The 20102-nt window shown below is 35.6% G+C and overlaps 1 protein-coding gene across 18 annotated transcripts in view; it reads right to left on the bottom strand.

Moving 5' to 3' along the window:
- The window catches only part of PTK2 (protein tyrosine kinase 2), a 428530-nt gene that overhangs the window by 199295 nt on the left and 209133 nt on the right, over window positions 1-20102 (bottom strand). For all 18 annotated transcript variants that reach the window (XM_043978984.1, XM_043978985.1, XM_043979000.1 and 15 more), the window contains 2 exons: window positions 19709-19771; window positions 1811-1865 (listed from right to left, as the gene is read on the bottom strand). In XM_043978984.1, coding sequence (XP_043834919.1) covers window positions 1811-1865; window positions 19709-19771 — 118 coding nt within the window. The remainder of the gene's footprint in view (window positions 1-1810; window positions 1866-19708; window positions 19772-20102) is intronic.

Genomic DNA, 20102 nt, shown 5'->3' with positions numbered 1-20102 from the left:
GACCTCTCATGTGGATAGTTTATTAGTAAATAACAATGCTGCCAGTCAAAATAGTACTATTTCCCCAGGTTTTTGTGAGAGTCAGCATCCATATTTTAGCTTTAGATGTTTTTGATAATTAGCATTTATATGGCCCTTTAAAGTTTGCAAAGCAATTTACCAATATTATTTTAATTTATCACCCAACAACCCTGGAAGGTAGGTGTTATTATTATTTCTATTTTATAAATGAGGAAACTGAAGAAGACAGAGGTTAAATGACTTGCCTAGGTTAAGTTATCTGAGGCTAGATTTGAAATCAGGACTCCCTAACTCCATGTCTAGCATTCTGGTCACTTTGCCATCTAGTTGCCTTAATAAGTGATTATTCTTATAAAAATTTATAGCTAAGGGAAAATAGGAATAAAGTGTCAATAGATATGGCTATTCTCTGCCATCTTTTTTATAGGAAATACTAAATCCTGAGCTTTTCCCCACATCTTCCATATTCTCTCCTACTTCAGATAACTTGAAAATCCAAGCCTTTAATGTATTTAAAAATCTACATTTAAAAAAAAAATCTGCATCTGAAATTCAAAGTCCTTCTTTTTGTAGCTTCCTATCTACCTTTCCTATCTACTAAGACCTTATACCCCGCCCTGCTCACATACTCATCAGTGCAATGACATTGGCCTCCTGGCTGTTCCTCAAATGAGACACTCTCTCTCCCACCCAGGTATTTTCTTTGGCTTTCTCTCATGCCTGGAATGTTTTCTCTCCTCCACTATGACTACTGACCTTCCTGGTTTCCTTCAATTCTCAGCTAAAATTTGACCCTCACCATTACCAATTCTTCATAATTCTGGTCCCTTCCTAATCTTAATTAATGTCTATTTTTTCCTGTATGTAGCTTGTTTATATATATTTATTTGCTTGTTATCTCCCCCATTAGATTGGAGATCCTTGAGGGCAGGGACTATTATCCTTTCTTGGTATCCCTAGGGCTTAGTATAGTGCCTGGCTCAAAGTAGGTGCTTAAAAATGTTTACTGACTGACGTCCTCTGTGTATTTTTAATCTAGTCCAGCTGATCATTTGTTGTCTCTGATGACAGTTCTATTTCCTAACCCATCATTTGAAGGGTGGTGAAGATGAAATCCAAATGTAGTGGTTCAACTGGTAATTGATGGAGAGAAGAGTCAGCTACACAAATACTTACACAGTTTTTCCATCTGTAGTCTGTCACCTGATCAGTTTCATCATGCATAAGCAAACCTTGAGATGACCTGGTTTAGTAAGGTCTCTTTGTCAAGCTTTCTTCAGACTCATTTTATCTTCATTTTGTCTTATGAGATCATTTTTATTAATGCCATATATTTTTAGTAGCATAATATTTTCCTGAGATTTTGCCTACTTCATAGAACTCTTCCTTGTAAAAAATAAAAATAAAGCAAAACAGACTGACAAAGGACTATATCCCATAGTGTGAATAACAGTTCTCATTTGTAGTGAACCAACTCTCTAATGTGAATAGGGAAATGTGTTTCATCATTTGTTTTCCCAGACCAAATTTGGGTATTGGAATCAATCTGAGTTTGGTTGCTTTTGGGGGGCTACTTTAATCTGTATTTTTGTGCTATATTTTAATCCACTATTTTAAGGAATATAGCTGTACCTGTATAAGCATACTTAACACTTCTTTAATTGAATAATAACTACCTTTATGATTATTAATAAAAACTAAGATGAAAGTAATTTTAATTTTTGCAATGCATCTCACACTTAGGGAAATGTTTGCCTGATTTGATTATGATAAAGGAGACTATAATTACCTTGACAGATTCCAGCAAACTCTTAGGAAAAAATCTCTTTAAACCAACATCCTTTCTGAAATACAAAAAGAAGTATATTAACAAATAACACTACCAGCTGAATGAATAAAATGAAAATCTTTCAAGGAAATTAGAACACATGGGTGCAAATAAGGATAAAAGTACAATAAAAATCTTGATTAAACATTAAGTTTGGGAAATGGTAGATTCTGGTAAAGATTTCCACGTTATGCAGAAAATAGCAGCCTATAGGGTTGTAGAAATCACTTTGCTTCAGCTTACATTGAAAATCTTTCTAAAATGTGCTAGGAAGTACTATGGAATCAATTCTTAATTCAATATCTTAGAATAAGATTAACCAACATAAATACAATTTCAACTATATAATGATTTAGATGCAGCAGGCTAGATCTAGCATATACTTTGCATGCTCACAGAATCACAAATTTATAGCTGAACAGAACCTTAGAGATGAGAATAGGGAGCCAAAAAAAGACTACAAATCCAGTGTATGATCCACCATATCATACTTGTTACTACAGTAAAATTTCATTAATAAATAAATAAATTTCCAATATGAGCTTAGATCATAACATAAGGCCAACTACTGATCATAAGAGCTAGAGCTTCAAGATTATTAGATCTCATTCTTTCAAAAAAATTGATTGGGGCCAAAAAAGTTGGGTAATTAATAATGGCTTATTTAAGGAGTTAAGTCAATTAGGAGATATGCTTTCTATGAAGTTAATTATGTATTAACATAAAAGTTTTTGAAGGACAACTCGGTGATAAGTTGCTCTTTTTACCAGAAAGTAATCCTTGATAACTTAGAAGGAAATAAAGATAGCAAAAATTGAATTATTCATCTCCATGAAAATTTGTGGTTAGAAAGCCTGAACAATAACACCCATCACCACAGTAACAAGTATAGCAAATGAAATAAACTTTAAAATAATTGTACATTGTGTCTCACTTGCTTCTATCAAGCTCTAAGGCCGATGCTGCTCAACTACTAGCCACTAGATGGAACCTATATTCAGGAAAGGAGAACTACTTCCTGGATTTGCTTTTTGCTGTAGTCAGGGACCAGAAGAATTAGACAAATTAATAGGTTATAGGAAAGTAAAATAAAAATAGATAAAAGGATTAGTGTCCCACTCTATATTTGCCTGCTTCTTCCACTGTGTTCTTTGTAATGCCTGCTCCATAATTAACAACTTGTTTTCATCTTAAACTTTTCCTTTATGTCTCCCACTCACTGTGACCTGGTTTCCTCCTGAAGACAATGTATCCCTTGCCAGCCTTTCTAGCACTAGTTACACTTTCACTCACAATGCCTGACTGTTTGTGGTGGAGGTGTCAGAAGACTTTCTGCTTCCTGTTGCCACATACAGACTCTCCCTCTACTATCATCACTTACATACCTCTCCTTCCCTGAAGTTCAAACTATTCAAATTTACCACCTAATCCAGATACTAGCTAGTGGCTATTATTAATCATCCTCTAAGACATTCTTCTTCCTTCCTCAGTGAGGTCAGGGCCTGGCTCATGGTCTTTCTCAAGGGTCAAACTCCTGCCTTCATGGTAGAGGAATTAAACATCAGTTTAAGGCAGGAGATCATATATTATTAACCTTATTTTACTCTTTTGGGGGGGGGGCGGGGCAATTGGGGTTCAGTGACTTGGCCAGGGTCACACAGCTAGTAAGTGTTAAGTGTCTGAGGCCAGATTTGAACTCAGGTTCTCCTGAATCCAGGGCCAGTGCTCTATCCACTGTGCCACCTAGCTGCCCCTATTTTATTCTTATTATTACTCTTACTATTTACTCTTATTATCCTCATTTTACAGATGAGGCAATTGAAGCTAAGAAAGGTGAGTGACTTGCTCAGTGTTACATAGGCAGGCTTTGAACTTAGGTCTTTCTGATTCCAAGTTCAGTACTCACTCACTGTGCCATTTAGCTGCTTCTAAAACAGAATCCCAAAGTCCTAGTTCTCGTATTCTAAAATCTTAAGTATGCAATAAGACTGATATGTTAAGGAACTTAGTGTCAACAACTTTGATGAGTATAAGAGTGACAAAGAACCTAAGCATTTATGTAATAAAACAGCTCACTTTTCTATAGCACCTTACTATTTTTAAAAAGTACTTTGTATTCAACATCCTTGTGAGGTAGTCAGTAAGGGTATATCTGCATTTAAAAAATGTATAAACACCGGTCCTGGATTCAGGAGGGCCTGAGTTCAAATCTGGCCTCAAACACAACACTTACTAGCTCTGTGACCCTGGGCAAGTCACTTAACCCCAACTGCCCCGCAAAAAAAGGGGGGGGGGCAGCTAGGTGACGAAGTGGATAAAGCACCGGCCCTGGATTCAGGAGGACCTGAGTTCAAATCTGGCCTCAGACATGGGACACTTACTAGCTGTGTGACCCTGGGCAAGTCACTTAACCCCCATTGCCCCGCAAAAAAACAAAACGAAGAAAAATGTATAAACTGAGGCTCGATGAGTTAAATGACTTGTCATTATATAGTAATGGCTAGCAATCATATAACATTTTAAGGTTTGCAAAGGGCTTTATATGTCTTGCCTCAATTTGTCCTCCCAACAATCCTATGAGATAGGTTCTATTATTATCTCTTAAACATGAAGAAATTGAGTCTGAGGGAGATTAAATGACCAGCCTAAGGTCACACAGCTAGTAAGTATCAGAGGCAGGATCTGAACTAGGGTATCCCTGACTCCAAGCCCCATGCTCTATGCCCTATACCACCCGCTGCTGTGTCAGCGCCACATTTTACAACTCAGCGCTCTTTCCATTACACCATGGTAGTTTCTCAATGTATTGTTCCCCCCAGGGTAATGAGGGTTAAGTGACTTGCCCAAGGTCACACAGCTAGTAAGTGTCAAGTGTCTGAGGTCGCATTTGAACTCAGGTCCTCCTGAATCCAGGGTCGGTGCTTTATCCACTGCACCACCTAGCTGCCCCCTCTCAATGTATTTTTAAAATAATTTTGATTAGTTCATCCACACTATCCTTGCATGTATAGATATTCTCTCTCTACCATACATAGTGTTAATGAGGAAATAGGTATAAACTACTTAAAATAGATAACCCAAAGATATGCAAAGTTCCAATGACAGATACAGGATTTTTACTTTTCTATCAGTCAATCCAGCCTAGGCATCATGGCCCAGACTTTTTATGATCTCAGATAATCGCCTAAGGTGCGACATTCAAAGTGTTCAGTTGGTACTTATTATAGATATCTAAATTAAAAGCCTCTCTCAGGAAACAAGACAAAGCACACATGGAGCTGCCCTGTTTTTAATACAAGGTCACCTTCCTCCCTGGTTTAGCAAAGCATCTGGCAGTGTTTTATAACATATACTGTTCTTTTCAGTAGGTTAGCCATTATAAAGGATAGCCTTTTTTTGGGCCAAAGCAACCAAAAAAATCTCTATGTTCCCCTCTTTGAAAACTCAACAAATAAAACCTACATCTACCAAACTGATCAGGAAAAGGGTGGTTATCCACAATAAAAAAGTAAATTTTACTATAAAAAGAATCCAAAACCAGGGTTCATCTTTACAAAGCAAGCTACTGAATGCAATATAGAAATATTTTGCACATAGTAGGTGCTTTTTAAAATGTTTGCTTAACTGAAGTAATTTTATATGTACCTTTTTACCAAGTGATCTCTAAGATTCCTTTCTAGCCCCACATTCCTACAATCCTGTGAATAGTGATAGGCCAAACTTAAGAATAGGTTATATTACAAAGGTTCATTTGTGAACTGGTTGTTTGGATCTGAGTGCATTTCTCTCCTTCCCACCACCATAAAAAATGTTAGAAATGCAGACACAGACCTGTCCATAAAATTAAGATTTTTGCCCATTTCTTTAAAAATAGCCCAAATTAAACAGCTCTGAATTTTAAGACTTCAAATCCCTTAAACTTTAAGCATCAGGTAGAAGGGTCCGACTGTGGGAGCTGGATAGCTCCTATGGTATCATCATCATTATACCACATTACACAGTTAACATTTACAGCAATATCACCCTATGATCCTTCTTTGATGCCTATAAATACACCCACATGTCCTTCACCTTAAAAACAAAAAATAAAATGGACCCTCACTTGATCTGAGTACTCCTGCCAGCTATCATGTTATATCTCTCCTCCTCAGTTAAATTTAGCAAAAGTCCTTGAGAAAGTTGTCTATACTGCCCACAAGCTCTTCTCTCACTTGGTTCTAGACTCACCACAATCTGGCTTCTGAACTTATCATTCAAGTGATACTGTTCTTTCCAAAGTCACCAATGGTTTCTTTTAAAAAAAATTTATTCATGATATGCAATTAAATTGTATACATATAGCAAACATAGATATAATACACACACATATGACACATATAATGTGCATTTTCTATGTTATTACATTTAAATATACCTAGATATATTCTAGTACATATAACTTAGTATTTTAAATTCTTCCTCTTCCTTTTTTTTTTTTAAATAAACAGGCAGTTTTCTTTGAATCTGGATTTGAACTCTGGTCCTCCTGAATCCAGGGCCAGTGGTTTATCGACTACACCACCTAGCTGCCCTTACTATCTCTTGTAGATACTCCCTTCTACCCACTTACACATCCACTTTATTTGCACTACTGTGCAATCTTCAAGTCTCTCCTCAGATCAATATATTCTACACAAAGATGACAAAATCATTTTCCTAAAGTATAGGTCCAACTATGAGACCTTCCCCTCCACACCTCCTTCCCATTCTTTTGTGTGGGTCTCTTCCCACATTTACAATCTTCTTAGTGTTTACTCCTCTCCCAAGTACACTGCAGTTGAGCAGTACCAACCTTCTTACTCTTCTTCCATCTCCCAGCTTTGTGCCTTTTCACTGGCTGTCTCCCATCCCTCGAATTCTTTCCATACTCATTTCTGTCTCCTGGCTTCCCTGTACCCTTCAAGACTCACCTTAAATCCCATCTTCTGCAGGAAAGCATTTCCTGCCCCCTTCTCCCCTTCCTTTTAGATTACCTCAAATGAAGTATATCCATATATATTTATAGAGAGATATCGTGTATATACATAGCCATTTGCATGTTGTCTTCACCATTAGAATGTGAGGTCCTTGAAGGCAGGAACCACTTTCCTTGGGTCACAAGTGACTGGCACGGTGCCTGGCACATACTAAGCCATTAATAATGTTTATTGCCTGACTGACGTACCACTTTAAGAGTTATACAATCTTTTCCTTGAAACAATCTTGTTAAGGAGGTGTTCACAGCACACCATTATTATTCTCATTTAACAAATAAGGAAACTAAGGCTGAGAGACTAAAGCAGCACAGCATGCTTATCTCAGAGACTAAGTAAGTGCAAAACGGTGTCAAACCCGAGTCTGATGACTCCAGTTTCAATGCCGAGCTGCTGGGAACATGGGATAAGTCAGCAGCAAAGAGCTGGAGACTAGTTATGACACCTGACTGAGAGGGCCACAAGGAAGAGAGAAGTTCATCGACACCATAAGACACATCTAGTGAGGAGAAGCTAAGGTACAAGAAGATACCAAATGCAGTCAAAAGCTCACTCAGAAAGGGCTATCACTGGCAAGATCATAATTCCCTAGTAGAAGACCCAGGAACTGTAGGGAATACCCAAGTTTGTATGGAAATGAAGAATAGATGGAGTGCAGGTAGTGATTCCAATGGAAAAGCAGACATTCACAACTTAAGCAGAAATGATATCAAAGTTAGGAAAACGTCCAGGCAGAAGGATACTGATGATAGGGGAGGATTCCAGTGGAACAAATAAGGAAATATTGCTCATATAGAAAGTGATGTTAATAGACAAAAGACTTTAAATAACAGAGAAGTAGGGGTATTGACAGTCTTTGTAAGCCAGGGAGTTGCTCCTGTATGAAATAAGAAAAATCTCTCTAATTCTAAACAGAAGCTCTTACTGCTACTAATTTCCAAGGTCCTTTCCCTAACCAATCTTCTAAAAGGCAAATTGCTCCAGTTTACAGCCAGACATGCTCTCTGATAATTCCCACTGAAGTATGCAAGTGTGTGTGTGTGTGTGTGTGTGTGTGTTTAAGGGTGCTGGCCTGAATTTTTATACTTCTTTAACTTAAAACGGAAAAAATATCTTAAAACACTAATGACTTTATTTGAAGCTAAGTTATTTGTGTTTTGATTTCTCAGTATTTTTCTGTGACCCATCCAATGTCAATTCTATCTTTCACAAACGTAAGTAAATGTAATCCTAAGGCTTCTTTCTATGCACTATTGTACTTTCCTATTTTATTTCTATTCCTCTCACATTTTTTTAGCTATTTAAACTCTCAACTTTCCCAATTTTTAACTATTTCAACCAAAATGCCTTTCAAAGTCTTACTTCTTTACATATTTATTGCCATCACACCATGTCTTTACATAGTGATTAAAGGAGAACTTCTGTCTCAGATTACCCTGAATATGAAATACCAATAACTACTGTCCATAACTTTTCCAATTGTGTTATATCCCGTTGCCATTCATCCTTAAGAAACACTTATCCATGGGCAGCTAGATGGTGCAGTGGATAGAGCACCGGCCCTGGAGTCAGGAGTACCTGACTTCAAATCCGGCCTCAGACACTTAACACTTACTGGCTGTGTGACCCTGGGCAAGTCACTTAACCCCAATTGCCTCACCAAAAAAAAAAGAAAAAAAAAAAAAAAGAAACACTTATCCACACTGGTGTTTAATATAAATATCATACTCTCTATTCAGGTACCATTTTAATATTTCTAGTCTATGTTAAACACACACACACACACACATATTTCTATGGTTGTCAAACTAAATTAATAAAATCTAAGAAAAGATCTCTATGAAATTCTCTTTGTATGAAATAATCCCTAATAGTCACAACTGTGTATGCATTTAGGTGATTTTTCATGATGAAAAGAAGAACAGTATAGTGAAAAAAACAAAACTAAACTGATTTAGTGTCAGAGCATCTGGGTTCAAACAGATTTTGCTCTTCACACAGCATAATCTAAGTTAAAAAAAAAAAGATTCCATTTGGTTCAGAGCACCTGAATTTGAATCCAGGCCTCATCACTTACTTTTCTGGGTGACCCTGGGCAACTAAACCTCTCAGAGCCCATTTCCTCATCTATAAAATAAGGGGGTTGAACTAAATGACTTCTTAAATTCCATCCAGCTTTAAATCTGTGATCCTAGAACCCTGTACTTGTGTGACTTGGGAAGTCTCTACTTGTTAGTGGAATAAAAATACAAGTTCCGTATTCTAAAATCCAAGGCCTTTCACAATTTGGTGCTAACATCCTTTGAAAATTTTATCCTATCCCCTTGTATAATGTGCTATATTTATATAAATGTACATGTGTATGTATGTATAACAATGTATAGACATGTAAATGTATATACATTCACTCTATTTAAACTAGACTACTCATCCTTCATTAAAGACATCTTTGAATTTCTCTCCTTTGTGACTGCACATTGTTTTTATTTTCTGCCACTCTTCCACCCAAACTGGGCCACCTCCTTTGCTACCTAAAATAATAGCAATACTTCAAGACCCATTTCACATCTTATTTCCTCCAACAACACTGTCACTCATGAAAATATTTCCCTCCTGCACCTTCAGATAGATAGCACTTTGTATCTCAACAAAGTCCGGAAAGATAAAATGATGCCCTTTCCCCTTCTATTTCCAAAGTGAAATTTTAAAGGGTGCTTTTTCATGGGGAATCTTTCCTCTTACTGCCTTAAGATGGTTCTCAGTATAATCAGAGCTTGCTGGCAAAAGAGGAAGCAGACATTTTTGGTTGTATCTGGAGTACAGAACTAGGACATCTGGGGGTAGAGGAGAGTTACAGGGAGGTAGATTTGGGGGCCAAAACAGAAATTCCTAACAATCAGAACCAAGCAATAAAATAATTTACTGCCTTGGAAAGCAGTATTTTCCCTATCACTACCAGTCTTCAAGCAGAGGTTGAATAAAGGACATGTAAAGGACATGATTCCAGAATTAGGAAGGTGGATATATTATATTATATGCTAGAGCCTCTTCCAAAGAGGACTTTATTTAAGTTTGAATTATTTGTATATGTGCTAAATAAAAGGAAATAAATGTCATGAGAGCAGAGATTGTGCAATTGTAGATAACTGTAAATAGCAAGCATTTACTGCTTGTTGAATGAATGAATAAACTTTAGGCTTTCAGCTGTACTGTCACTAAGGAAGAAGTAATACTAAACTTATATAAAATTTTTCAAAGAATATTTAATCATCTGATTATTAAATTAGGATATAAAGCAATTCAATAAAGAAATGACCAGAGTATTAAAAATTAAGGTTTTATAATGTAGCTTCAAGAGGTAAGAGGGGAATAAATTTAAAGCAACCTTCTTTTTACAATCTGAAAATACCACAATATTAACTAGTAAACTAATACTATCAATACTGTATTAGTTTCATTTGGCTTCTCTCTCCATCAGGAGTTCTCCTAAGGAGTTCAATCTTTGAAGACTGATGACAAAAGATCTTGAATGATCTGCTCTCATTTGGAAATTGGCCTTCTGTCTCAGTGCCTCAACTCCACAATTCCCAAAACTGCAATTGATGTGTCTACTTTATTTTTAGCCTAAGGCTTCTATGACACTGTACACTCCTCAAGGAATAAAGCTCTGAAACTAATATCCCTCAGGTATAATTCTGCTCTACCTACATAGAAAGCACTGAGAGGTCCTGCATAAGTTGAGAAGATATGAGAAGATAAAATTGAGTCACTGGTTAGGAGTTTTAAAGAAAGGATTAATTTATGCTTAGAATTCTCAGTTTTCTCATATATGAAATGGAGACAAACATTTGTCTTGCTTAACTTAATAAGATAATGCACTTGAATGAAGTTACAAGCTATAAACAACAATAATAAATGTAAGGGATCATGACTATTTTGGGAACACAGAATTTCATAATTGGAAAGGATTCAAGAGGTCATCTAAATTAAAACCAAACCAAACCAAACCCTGAACAGTAATCCCTTTACCACAGAGGTGTCAAAGAGGCAGTAGCACCTAAACCAGATTAAAATTTATTTCAGAAATATTTAACAGGATAAGTAGAAATACAATAGAACATAGATAATGTTAATATGTAGTTTTCTAAAGCACTGGCCTAAAGAGATACTTAAGTATAGTTTTCTGAGTTTGACACCACTATTGTATAATGGCCAATCAATTATGCCTGATAAATGGTATTTATCTTCTCCTTAGAAGATAATAATAGTATCTATCAGGGATGTCGTGAAGATCAAATTAGATAATATATGTTAAACATTCCATAAGCTTTAATATACCAAATGCTATCTATCATCAACTACTAGTCTATTATTATTATTGGATCTCCAATAATGGAGAATCTAATTCTTCAATAGTTCACGGATATGTGGTTCCATCACAGTAAATACTCTATTCTCTCATACTGACCTCAATTTTCTATAGAAAATGTTTTGAGAGTTGCTGTGGATGAAGAATTCATTACCTACAGCCAACCTAATAATGAGTTTCTTTGAAATTAGGGATCAAGCAAAATAATTCCAAAGGATTCATGATGGAAGATGCTCTTCACATCCAGAAAAAAGAACTGTGCAATCCAGATGCAGATTTAGCCATACTGTTTCTCCTTTTTTTGTTTTTTCTTTTTTGAGGATCTCCCTTTTTGTTCTGATTCTTCTTTCACAACTTGACTAATGAAGAAATATGTTTAATGTGATTGTGCATATATAACCTATATCAGATTGCTTGCTGTCTTGGGAAGTGGGGAGAGAGGGAGAAAAATTTGGAACTAGAAATCTTATAAAAACAAATGTTGAAAACTATCTCTACATGTAACTAGAAGATAATAAAATACTTTTATGATAAAAAAATGAGGGACCAAGCATAAAGTCTGTACTGGCAGAATTGGACTAAAAACTTTTATGATTTGATAAGTGATATCTTGGCTCCACTGAAACAAGAGGTTCTTTGAGAACCTAACATCATCTTGATACCATAATGATGCCTCAAAACAAAACTTTAGTGGATGGAGAAACCCACTGCATCCCAAGTATTAATATTCCAACTATATATAAAGAAGGTATTTAGGATTAGGGGTTAGATAGTGGTTCTTATTTCTTTGCCCATTTATCTTTTTGCCACAGATTTTAAATTTAGGGAAAAAAATGGAGATAGTAAAGCTAAAGTGTATCTGTTCCATCAGTTTGAGAGTTGTAATACAATTTTAAAAATTTGCGAATTGCATCTCAGGGACCATAAGTATTCACAGTAATTTAAAAAATATAAGAACATATGGTCAAAGAACTAAACAATCTTGAATTAAGTGAATCAGCAACAAGTAATATTACAAGCATATATGCACATCTGTTATCAATTTGAAGACACTAGAATACACATATTATTATATTCATATTATATTCATCCATTCAACCTCCATTTTATTATAGGCATTAATTAAGTACTTTCTATGCACCCAACCCTGTGCCAGATGCTGGGGATACAAAAGCAAAACCCCTGGTCTACTGGGGCTTACAGTTCATTCAAGGAAGACAAAATATTCATGTTAAAATATTTACAAAACCTACAAAATGAGTAAATTTTCTATTACAGTAATTTGTATACATGCTTTTCCTCCTTTATTTGGTGATTAGCTCTTTGAGAATGGCTGTCTTCCTCTCCTACATGTCCATCACAATTTACTCCAGTGCTTGGTTGTCTTAAACACAGTAGGCCCTTAAAAATGGTTTTCAAGGAAGTAATTTGCATACAACACTCTCTATAGTGTTCCAAGTTTGAGGCAATGATGCGGTATAGGAAGAGCAATAGATGTAGACAAGAGACCTGAATTCAAATGTTAGCTTCATGAGGACTAGCTCAGTGATCTGAAGCATTTGACAGTCAATCATTCTGTCCTCCTAGATATTCTCTCTTCTGAATTTTTGCAACATTATTCTCTTTAAGTTGCCCTAATCTTGGAAAGTTCCTTATGAATTTTCTTTGCTAGATCATCAATCCTATTCTTTCCATTTAATTTTTGCTATACCCCAAAGCTCTATTCATTTGCCTCTTTATACTCTCTCTCAGCGACCTGAAGAGCTCACGTGGGTTCCATTGCAATCTTGACACAGTAGATAACTCCCAGATTTACATATCTAGGCTTCTTTTCTTTCTTGGACTCTGCTCCCATAACACCAACTGGCAAACTTTGAACTAGATTCCTATAAGCAATTAAAATTCAACATGTCTAAAACAGAACTCACTATCTACCCCCTCCCCCACCCCAATTTACCCCATACCAAATTTATCTAATTCTGCTGAAGTAACCATCTTGTTTCCAATCACACAGGTTAACAGGCTTGGAGGTATCTATGATATCTCATTCTCTTCACCCCAAATATACAATTAGTAGCCAAGTCTCCTCAATATTATCTGTACAATAATCCTTGCATCTCTTACACAGCCAAAATCCTACTTCAAGCCCTTCATCCTAAATGGGTTTTTGACCTCAAATCGCTTCTCTTTCCAATCTATTCTCCACAGGACTGACAAGTGATATTTCATAAAACAGGTCTAACACTTACTCTCTTGTTCATTAATTTCAGTGGGCTTCCTGTGACCTTTACCATCAGTAAAAACTTCTCTCTTTAGCATATGAAACTGTGCATCCTGGCCCCAGTGTACATCCCCAACTCATTTATATTTTACTCCTCTTTCCATATTCTTTGGTTCAGTCAAACTGCTGCACTGTATAAAAATATTTTGACAGCTGAATGGAAGACACATTGGAGTAGGAAAAGATTTGAGGCAGGGAAACCAACCAGGAGATTATGGCAATAGTAGAAGTAATGAGGACCTGCATCTGTCTGGTAGTTGTTAGAGCAGAGAGAAAGGGGCATATACAAGAGATGTGAAGGTAAAGGTCAAAAGATTTGGAAATAAATTGGATATTATGGGTGAGTATAAATGAGGATTTGAGGATTACAATGAGGATGAAGGATGCTTTGAAAGAGAAATCTGGAATTATAAAACAAATAAACCCTTTGGCATTTGGATTCTAATAGCAATACTTATTGGAAATGGGGCTAGGTGCTAATATCTCCATTTGTCTTCATTTTCTTTTCTATTCTATCTTAAGCTCTCCATATCCCTGTAATTTCTGGATTAACCTAAAATAAGTCCAAACTTGAATATAATTTCTTACTCTTACACTCTGGGAGTGGATTAGAATTCTAAAGAGTCATTAACCTAACACTTATTTTTGGATTTCATACAGCAATTCCCTATGTGATCCCTTCAAAGACTAAGTAAATTACATCCATGGGTCTTTTTAGCCTTACTATGTCCTTCATAGTTATTATGGGGCAGCTACGTGGTGAAGTGGATAAAGCACTGGGCCTGGAGTCAGGAAGACTCATCTTCCTGATCTCAAATCTGGCTTCAGACACTCACTAACTGTGCGACCTTGGGCAAGTCACTTAACCCTGTCTCAGCTTTCTCATCTGTAAAATGAGCTGGAGAAGGAAATGGCAAACCACTCCAGTATCTCTGCCAAGAAAATGGAGTCACATAGAGTTGGACACAAATGAAAAACAAATGAACTACAACATAGTTATTATCCTATTTTTGATTTGACTGTTACTTTTTTAAAAAAGACCCCAGCTGTCCACACTGAAATTCACTTAATTCTGTTCCATAAGAGCAAAGGTTATAAAAAACTAGAAAAATAAGCCCTATATACCTACTTCACATCGTTATTATTAGTATCAAATGAGATAATAGATACACTTTGTAAATACAAAGTATAAAACGAACTATTATTATTTATGAAAGACAGTGAAAATCGTTTGCTAGCCTTCCTATCTGGTGGTGCTTCTTTACACTTATTGCTCTTTCTCCCCTTTAATGGAAAAAGTATTCTATATATTTCTATACTTTCAAATGTCTTTTCTTGCTGCTAAAAGAAAAATATATGTCAACATCATTACTAGCAGATACCACCTCTTTTAGGGGAAGTTTCTTCCTTTGTCTCCTCTAGATGAATTCTATTCATAGTATACTTGGCTTTCTTTTCCTATTTCATTCCCCAAATGCATAACCTATATTTTCTGACACTGAATTTAATTTGTCAATTATCTGCTTGTTTTCTTATCTGGCATCACATGCAGATTTGGTTGGATGCCATTCAAATCACTTCACTTTCCAAATCAGTGAAATAGGATAGGCATCTAAAGAGAGCCCTGGAGGACTATCAAATTTGTTATTCTCCTACAAGAGGATTTGTTGCCATTTACTATAACTCTGCCAGCCAATTCATAATCCAGGTCATTAACCTAACACTGTTTTTTGGATTTTGCACATCAATTCCCCATGTGATCCCTTTAAAAAGTACTTTAAGTAAATTACATCCATTGGTTTCTTAGCCTTACAATGTCCCTCATATTTATTATCATATTTTCTGATTTGACTGTTACTGATTTCATGTTAGACAATTCATAATTTCTTTTCCCATTTTGCTTTCATCTTAATAAACAGATGGGAATATTTGGTTTTTTTTTTTTTCTCTGAAAGTCTATTGTTTCTACTAAGTGTTCCAACTGGGCATATCCTTTGTTGGCTTCTCTGATTCTACTTTTCTATGTTCTCAAAGAACAAATGAAAGGTCTAAAACCTTTTGAGTCTATTAGGATTCTAATAAAAACTGAACATATTATTATTTTATCAACAAATGTGTTAGATCTATTTCAGATTGAATAACAAGATTAATTTCCCTACTACATTGTGGGTTCTTTGACTGAAAACACTATGCCTTATCTAAATTTCTATCTCCCTCAGAGCCTAGCAGAGAGCTTGGTCACTATACAATACTCATTCTCTTTGAATATTATCATTATTTTGTGTGTGTGAGGTACACACACACAACAAATTGTGAGGATAAAATAAGATCATTGATATATTTTTGTAAACAAAGCATTTTGTAAATGTATCATTACTATGGATAACACTAATAATATGCCACACTATAGACATAATGGGGTAACATGCAGTGACAGTGAGCATTATATAGTGAATTAAGGGACAGCATCAGAGTCAAAGACTTGGGTTCAAGTTTGGCTACTGAGGCAGACTAGGTGGTGACCATTGGTAAAGCCACAAAATCTCTCAAATTATAGATGAACTGCTGATCTGTATCAGTGGAGAGAAATGCCACAAAAGGACTACACCCCACTGACAAAATAATCAGTGCCAAATCTTGCAATTTTTTTCTGTTTATTTATTCTGTATCTACTTTGTATATAGCTATTTGTGTACATGCTATTTTCCCCCTTAAAAAAATGTAAGTTCCTTGAGGACAGGGGCTGTTTTTTATTTTTCTTTGTATCCTCAGAGTTTAGCATTATACCTAGACCAAAGTAAATGCTTAATAAATGCTTGTTGATGGATTAATTACCAACAGGAGGAAGTAAATTTGAATTAGGCTCTAAAAGGATAGGAAAGCAATTCAAAAGGGGTGTGGTGTGGGCAATAAACATTCCAAATATAGAGAACACCCTGAAGAAAAGAACAGAGGGAAAAGAATGTAAGAGTATAAATTTGGGAGGAATGAGAATAGTTCATTATGGATGAGGAAGAGGGTGCCTACAGCGGAATTTTAAGAAGACAAGGCTGGAAAGCCAAGGTTGGTACCAGACTTGGGGCAAGATGGAGAAGGGTCTTAAACTCTAAACAAAGGCCTCTGAACTTTGTGGGGCAACAGAATCCACAAGATTATTTAAGCAGGGGAGTAATGTAAAGGACCAGGTCTTTACATAAGGAAGATTTTGCTACAGTGGATGAATTGAAGATAATAGGAAAGACCTAGAGAAATACAAGTTTATTCAATAGTCCAGGTGGGAGTATAATGGTGGCATCTACTAAAGTAATGTTAAATGGGGGGGGCGGCTAGGTGGCACAGTGGATAAAGCACCGGCCCTGGATTCAGGAGTACCTGAGTTCAAATCCGACCTCAGACACTTGACACTTACTAGCTGTATGACCCTGGGCAAGTCACTTAACCCCAATTGCCTCACTTAAAAAAAAAAAAAGTAATGTTAAATGGGAATGGAGAGGAGGGTACAGATGGTGGAGACAACAAAAGAGAAAAGGATTCCTGAAGCCTCACATTGACTTAGAAAACCTCAAATTAACATTATCTATGTGGTACTATATTTTTTATTTATTTTGTTAAACATTTCCCAATTACATTTTAAATATGATTGATACATCTGCTCTTGTCCAAGGGTAAGCAAATACTAGAATCTGTTTGTTGCCTGAGAGTTAATAGTTTTTATGTTTTTAAATATGGTCCAAGGGTCAAATCTAGATCTCTTCCTGTTTTTATACTGCCCTTCCTAGAGCTTAAAAATATTTTTTAAAGAAAAATCATTCTTTGCTTGTACTCCCTGGAGCTAAGAATGGTTTTTTTGAAAACCATTCTTACCTCACATGCCCATACCAAAACTAGTTGTGGTCCAAAGACCATAGTTTGCTGATTCCTGCTCTAATCTTTCCATACCACCTGCACATCTCATATATTGGTACTAAATTCATCAACTTAATGTATAGAACTGACCTATTAACACTTCTGTTCAAAATCTTTAAATGGGTCCTTCTTGCCTAGTAAATAGACTATTTGTCAATAGAGTTTTTTTACCTTCTGGATCCAACTTAGCTTTTGAGCCTTATCTTCCCTTTGTACCATACTTATACTGAAGCTAAATGAGTCTATTTACCACCCACAAGATATAATGCATACTTTCCTACTTCCATGTATTCAATCATGCCATTTCCTATGATTAGAATGTGTATTTGTTGTTCATTCATTCAGTTGTGTCTGACTCTTTGTGACTGCATGAACCATACATAGTATGCCAGGCCTTCTATCTTCCACTATCAGTGTCTCACCTATAACTCTGCAGCTAAAATTCTATCCATTTTTCAAGCATCACTCTCCAAATTCATTTTCCCTAAATGAAGTCTTCCCTTAACCCACTTTCATACATTCAAGCTGAATGTGACCTATGACTACTCTGAACTTCATTATACTTATTTTATGGAGTTTATTACATGTGCATTTTTGCATTTTAGTTATTTCTGTACATATTTTCACTTCCCTACTAAACAGTAAACCCTTAAGGGAATTAACCACATATTTTTTGGGGGGTGGTGGGGGTGGTAGAATGGGGGTTAAGTGACTTGCCCAGGGTCACACAGCTACTAGAGTGTCAAGTGTCTGAGGCCGGATTTGAACTCGGGTCCTCCTAATCCAGGGTTGGTGCTTTATTCCACTGTAGTACCTAGCTGGCCCCTGAACCCCATCTTAAAAGGTCTTTTTTCCTCCTATGAATTTGTTTCAATATCTAGTATATTTCCTTTGAATACGGTGGATGATTAATACAAATTTCTTGAATGATGTACATTATACTTTTATTGAGGAAACGTCAGTAAATACTCTTGTAGCTCAAAGCCTATAATGATGACACAAAAGTTCAGTCTCATAGAGAAAATGAATAATAATCATTGAGTCATTTAATTGACTATATTATTTTATACCTGGACTAATTTTCATTTGGTCCCTAATAATCTAATTTCTTTTAGGGCACTCAACTTGGAATCCTGTGGTTATTTCAATGGTCACATTTGATAACTTTGTGGCTATATTAACATAGAAGCTCAAGGCCTAAAATATTATTTCAGGAGTAAAATAAATTGAATAGCTTACACCCCCAAAGTAGGCTCATTCCTCATTTCAGGGCTCTCACTAAAGAATATTTAATACTAATTTAAAAGAGAATTTCATTTCAACTAGGACTGCTATAGTTACTCAATTCTACTTGCTTAAGAATTTAATAGAAGATATTTTCCCATTTTCAAAATGAGCACATTTTTATCTCACATAGCTCAAATCATCACACGTTATTTCAAATGAGACAAAATATGGAAAGTATCCTGCAAATTATGAAGTTCTAGAAGATTCAAGTTATTATTATTATTATTATTTTATTTCCCCCTGCAAAAACACATGTTCTAAGTGGTATAGTCCCTAAGTCTTTGGAGAATTAGTGCAGTAGGGCTGACCCAGCTTACTGTTTCTATATAAAAGCCAAAGCTATTTAAGTACTTTAATTCCACAAAGTATTATTTAACCTTTGGTTTGACTTTTGATATATTTCAAGGACTTCAGCAGCCATGTCTAACAACTGGGTAAAGTTAGCATTGACATATTATTCCACAACAGCAAATATAAACAAAATTAACCTTTAACAGAGTAAAATAAATACCAATTGTCTCATTCAATATTCACCATCATACTGATGAAATACAGAACTTCTCATGTCTTCTGTTCAAGTTTGGATGAGACCCACTCAGTTTATTCTAATGATATAATTAGGTAACCATTAATTTGGCTATCAGGAAGTTTTCAATGGACAAATTTTGCTTTTAATTGGAAGAACATGGTTCTAGAACAAGTTAAATCAGATAATTAAATAATAACCTAAGATAGAACTGATTATGTACAGAATGCCTTATCTATTCAAGTAGATATTGTAGTTGGAGGTCCAGGAGTTAATATGTAACAAATTCCTGTAAAATTAGTGAATCTTTATCACTTCAATATGTCTAACAGTCTTCAACTATATTACAAATTCACACTGAATTATAATTCAAACCAAAGCAATCCTTTAATTATTAAAAGCTATAGTATGAACAAATGCCTTCCTTTCTACATTGATTTGATTCTTCTAGGAAAAAAAGTAGAAATGAAATACTTACTCTAATACTTCATAGTTAGATTTCTTTTCTAGGGCATTGCCTCGCATCTCCCAGTATGATCTCCTAAAATTGAGAAAAATAGATTTACAAAGAATTGTTAGGAGAGAAAACAGCCAAAGTACATCACATTGAAGTATTTTTTGGATGTCACTAACATTTCTGTGAGTTCTGAATAAGGTTGAAATTAAAATTCTGCTTAATTATTATGCTTTTCACTATGAACAAACTTGCTTCTTGATCTTTAAGGCCAATATTGTGATAACAGTTTATTAGGAGCAACAAACACAATGCCAGTGAAGAAACAAGTTTGATTATAATTACTGAAAAAATGAGTTCACTTCTCCCAAAGCAGCAGACTGACTACTGCGACGCACTGTGCAAAGCTCTGTATATG

The sequence above is a fragment of the Dromiciops gliroides genome, chromosome 1 (assembly GCF_019393635.1).
Source record: "Dromiciops gliroides isolate mDroGli1 chromosome 1, mDroGli1.pri, whole genome shotgun sequence".
In the NCBI taxonomy this organism is placed as follows: domain Eukaryota; kingdom Metazoa; phylum Chordata; class Mammalia; order Microbiotheria; family Microbiotheriidae; genus Dromiciops; species Dromiciops gliroides.
The sequence above is the reverse complement of the archived record's forward strand: the minus strand, read 5'-3'. Positions and strand labels throughout refer to the sequence as shown.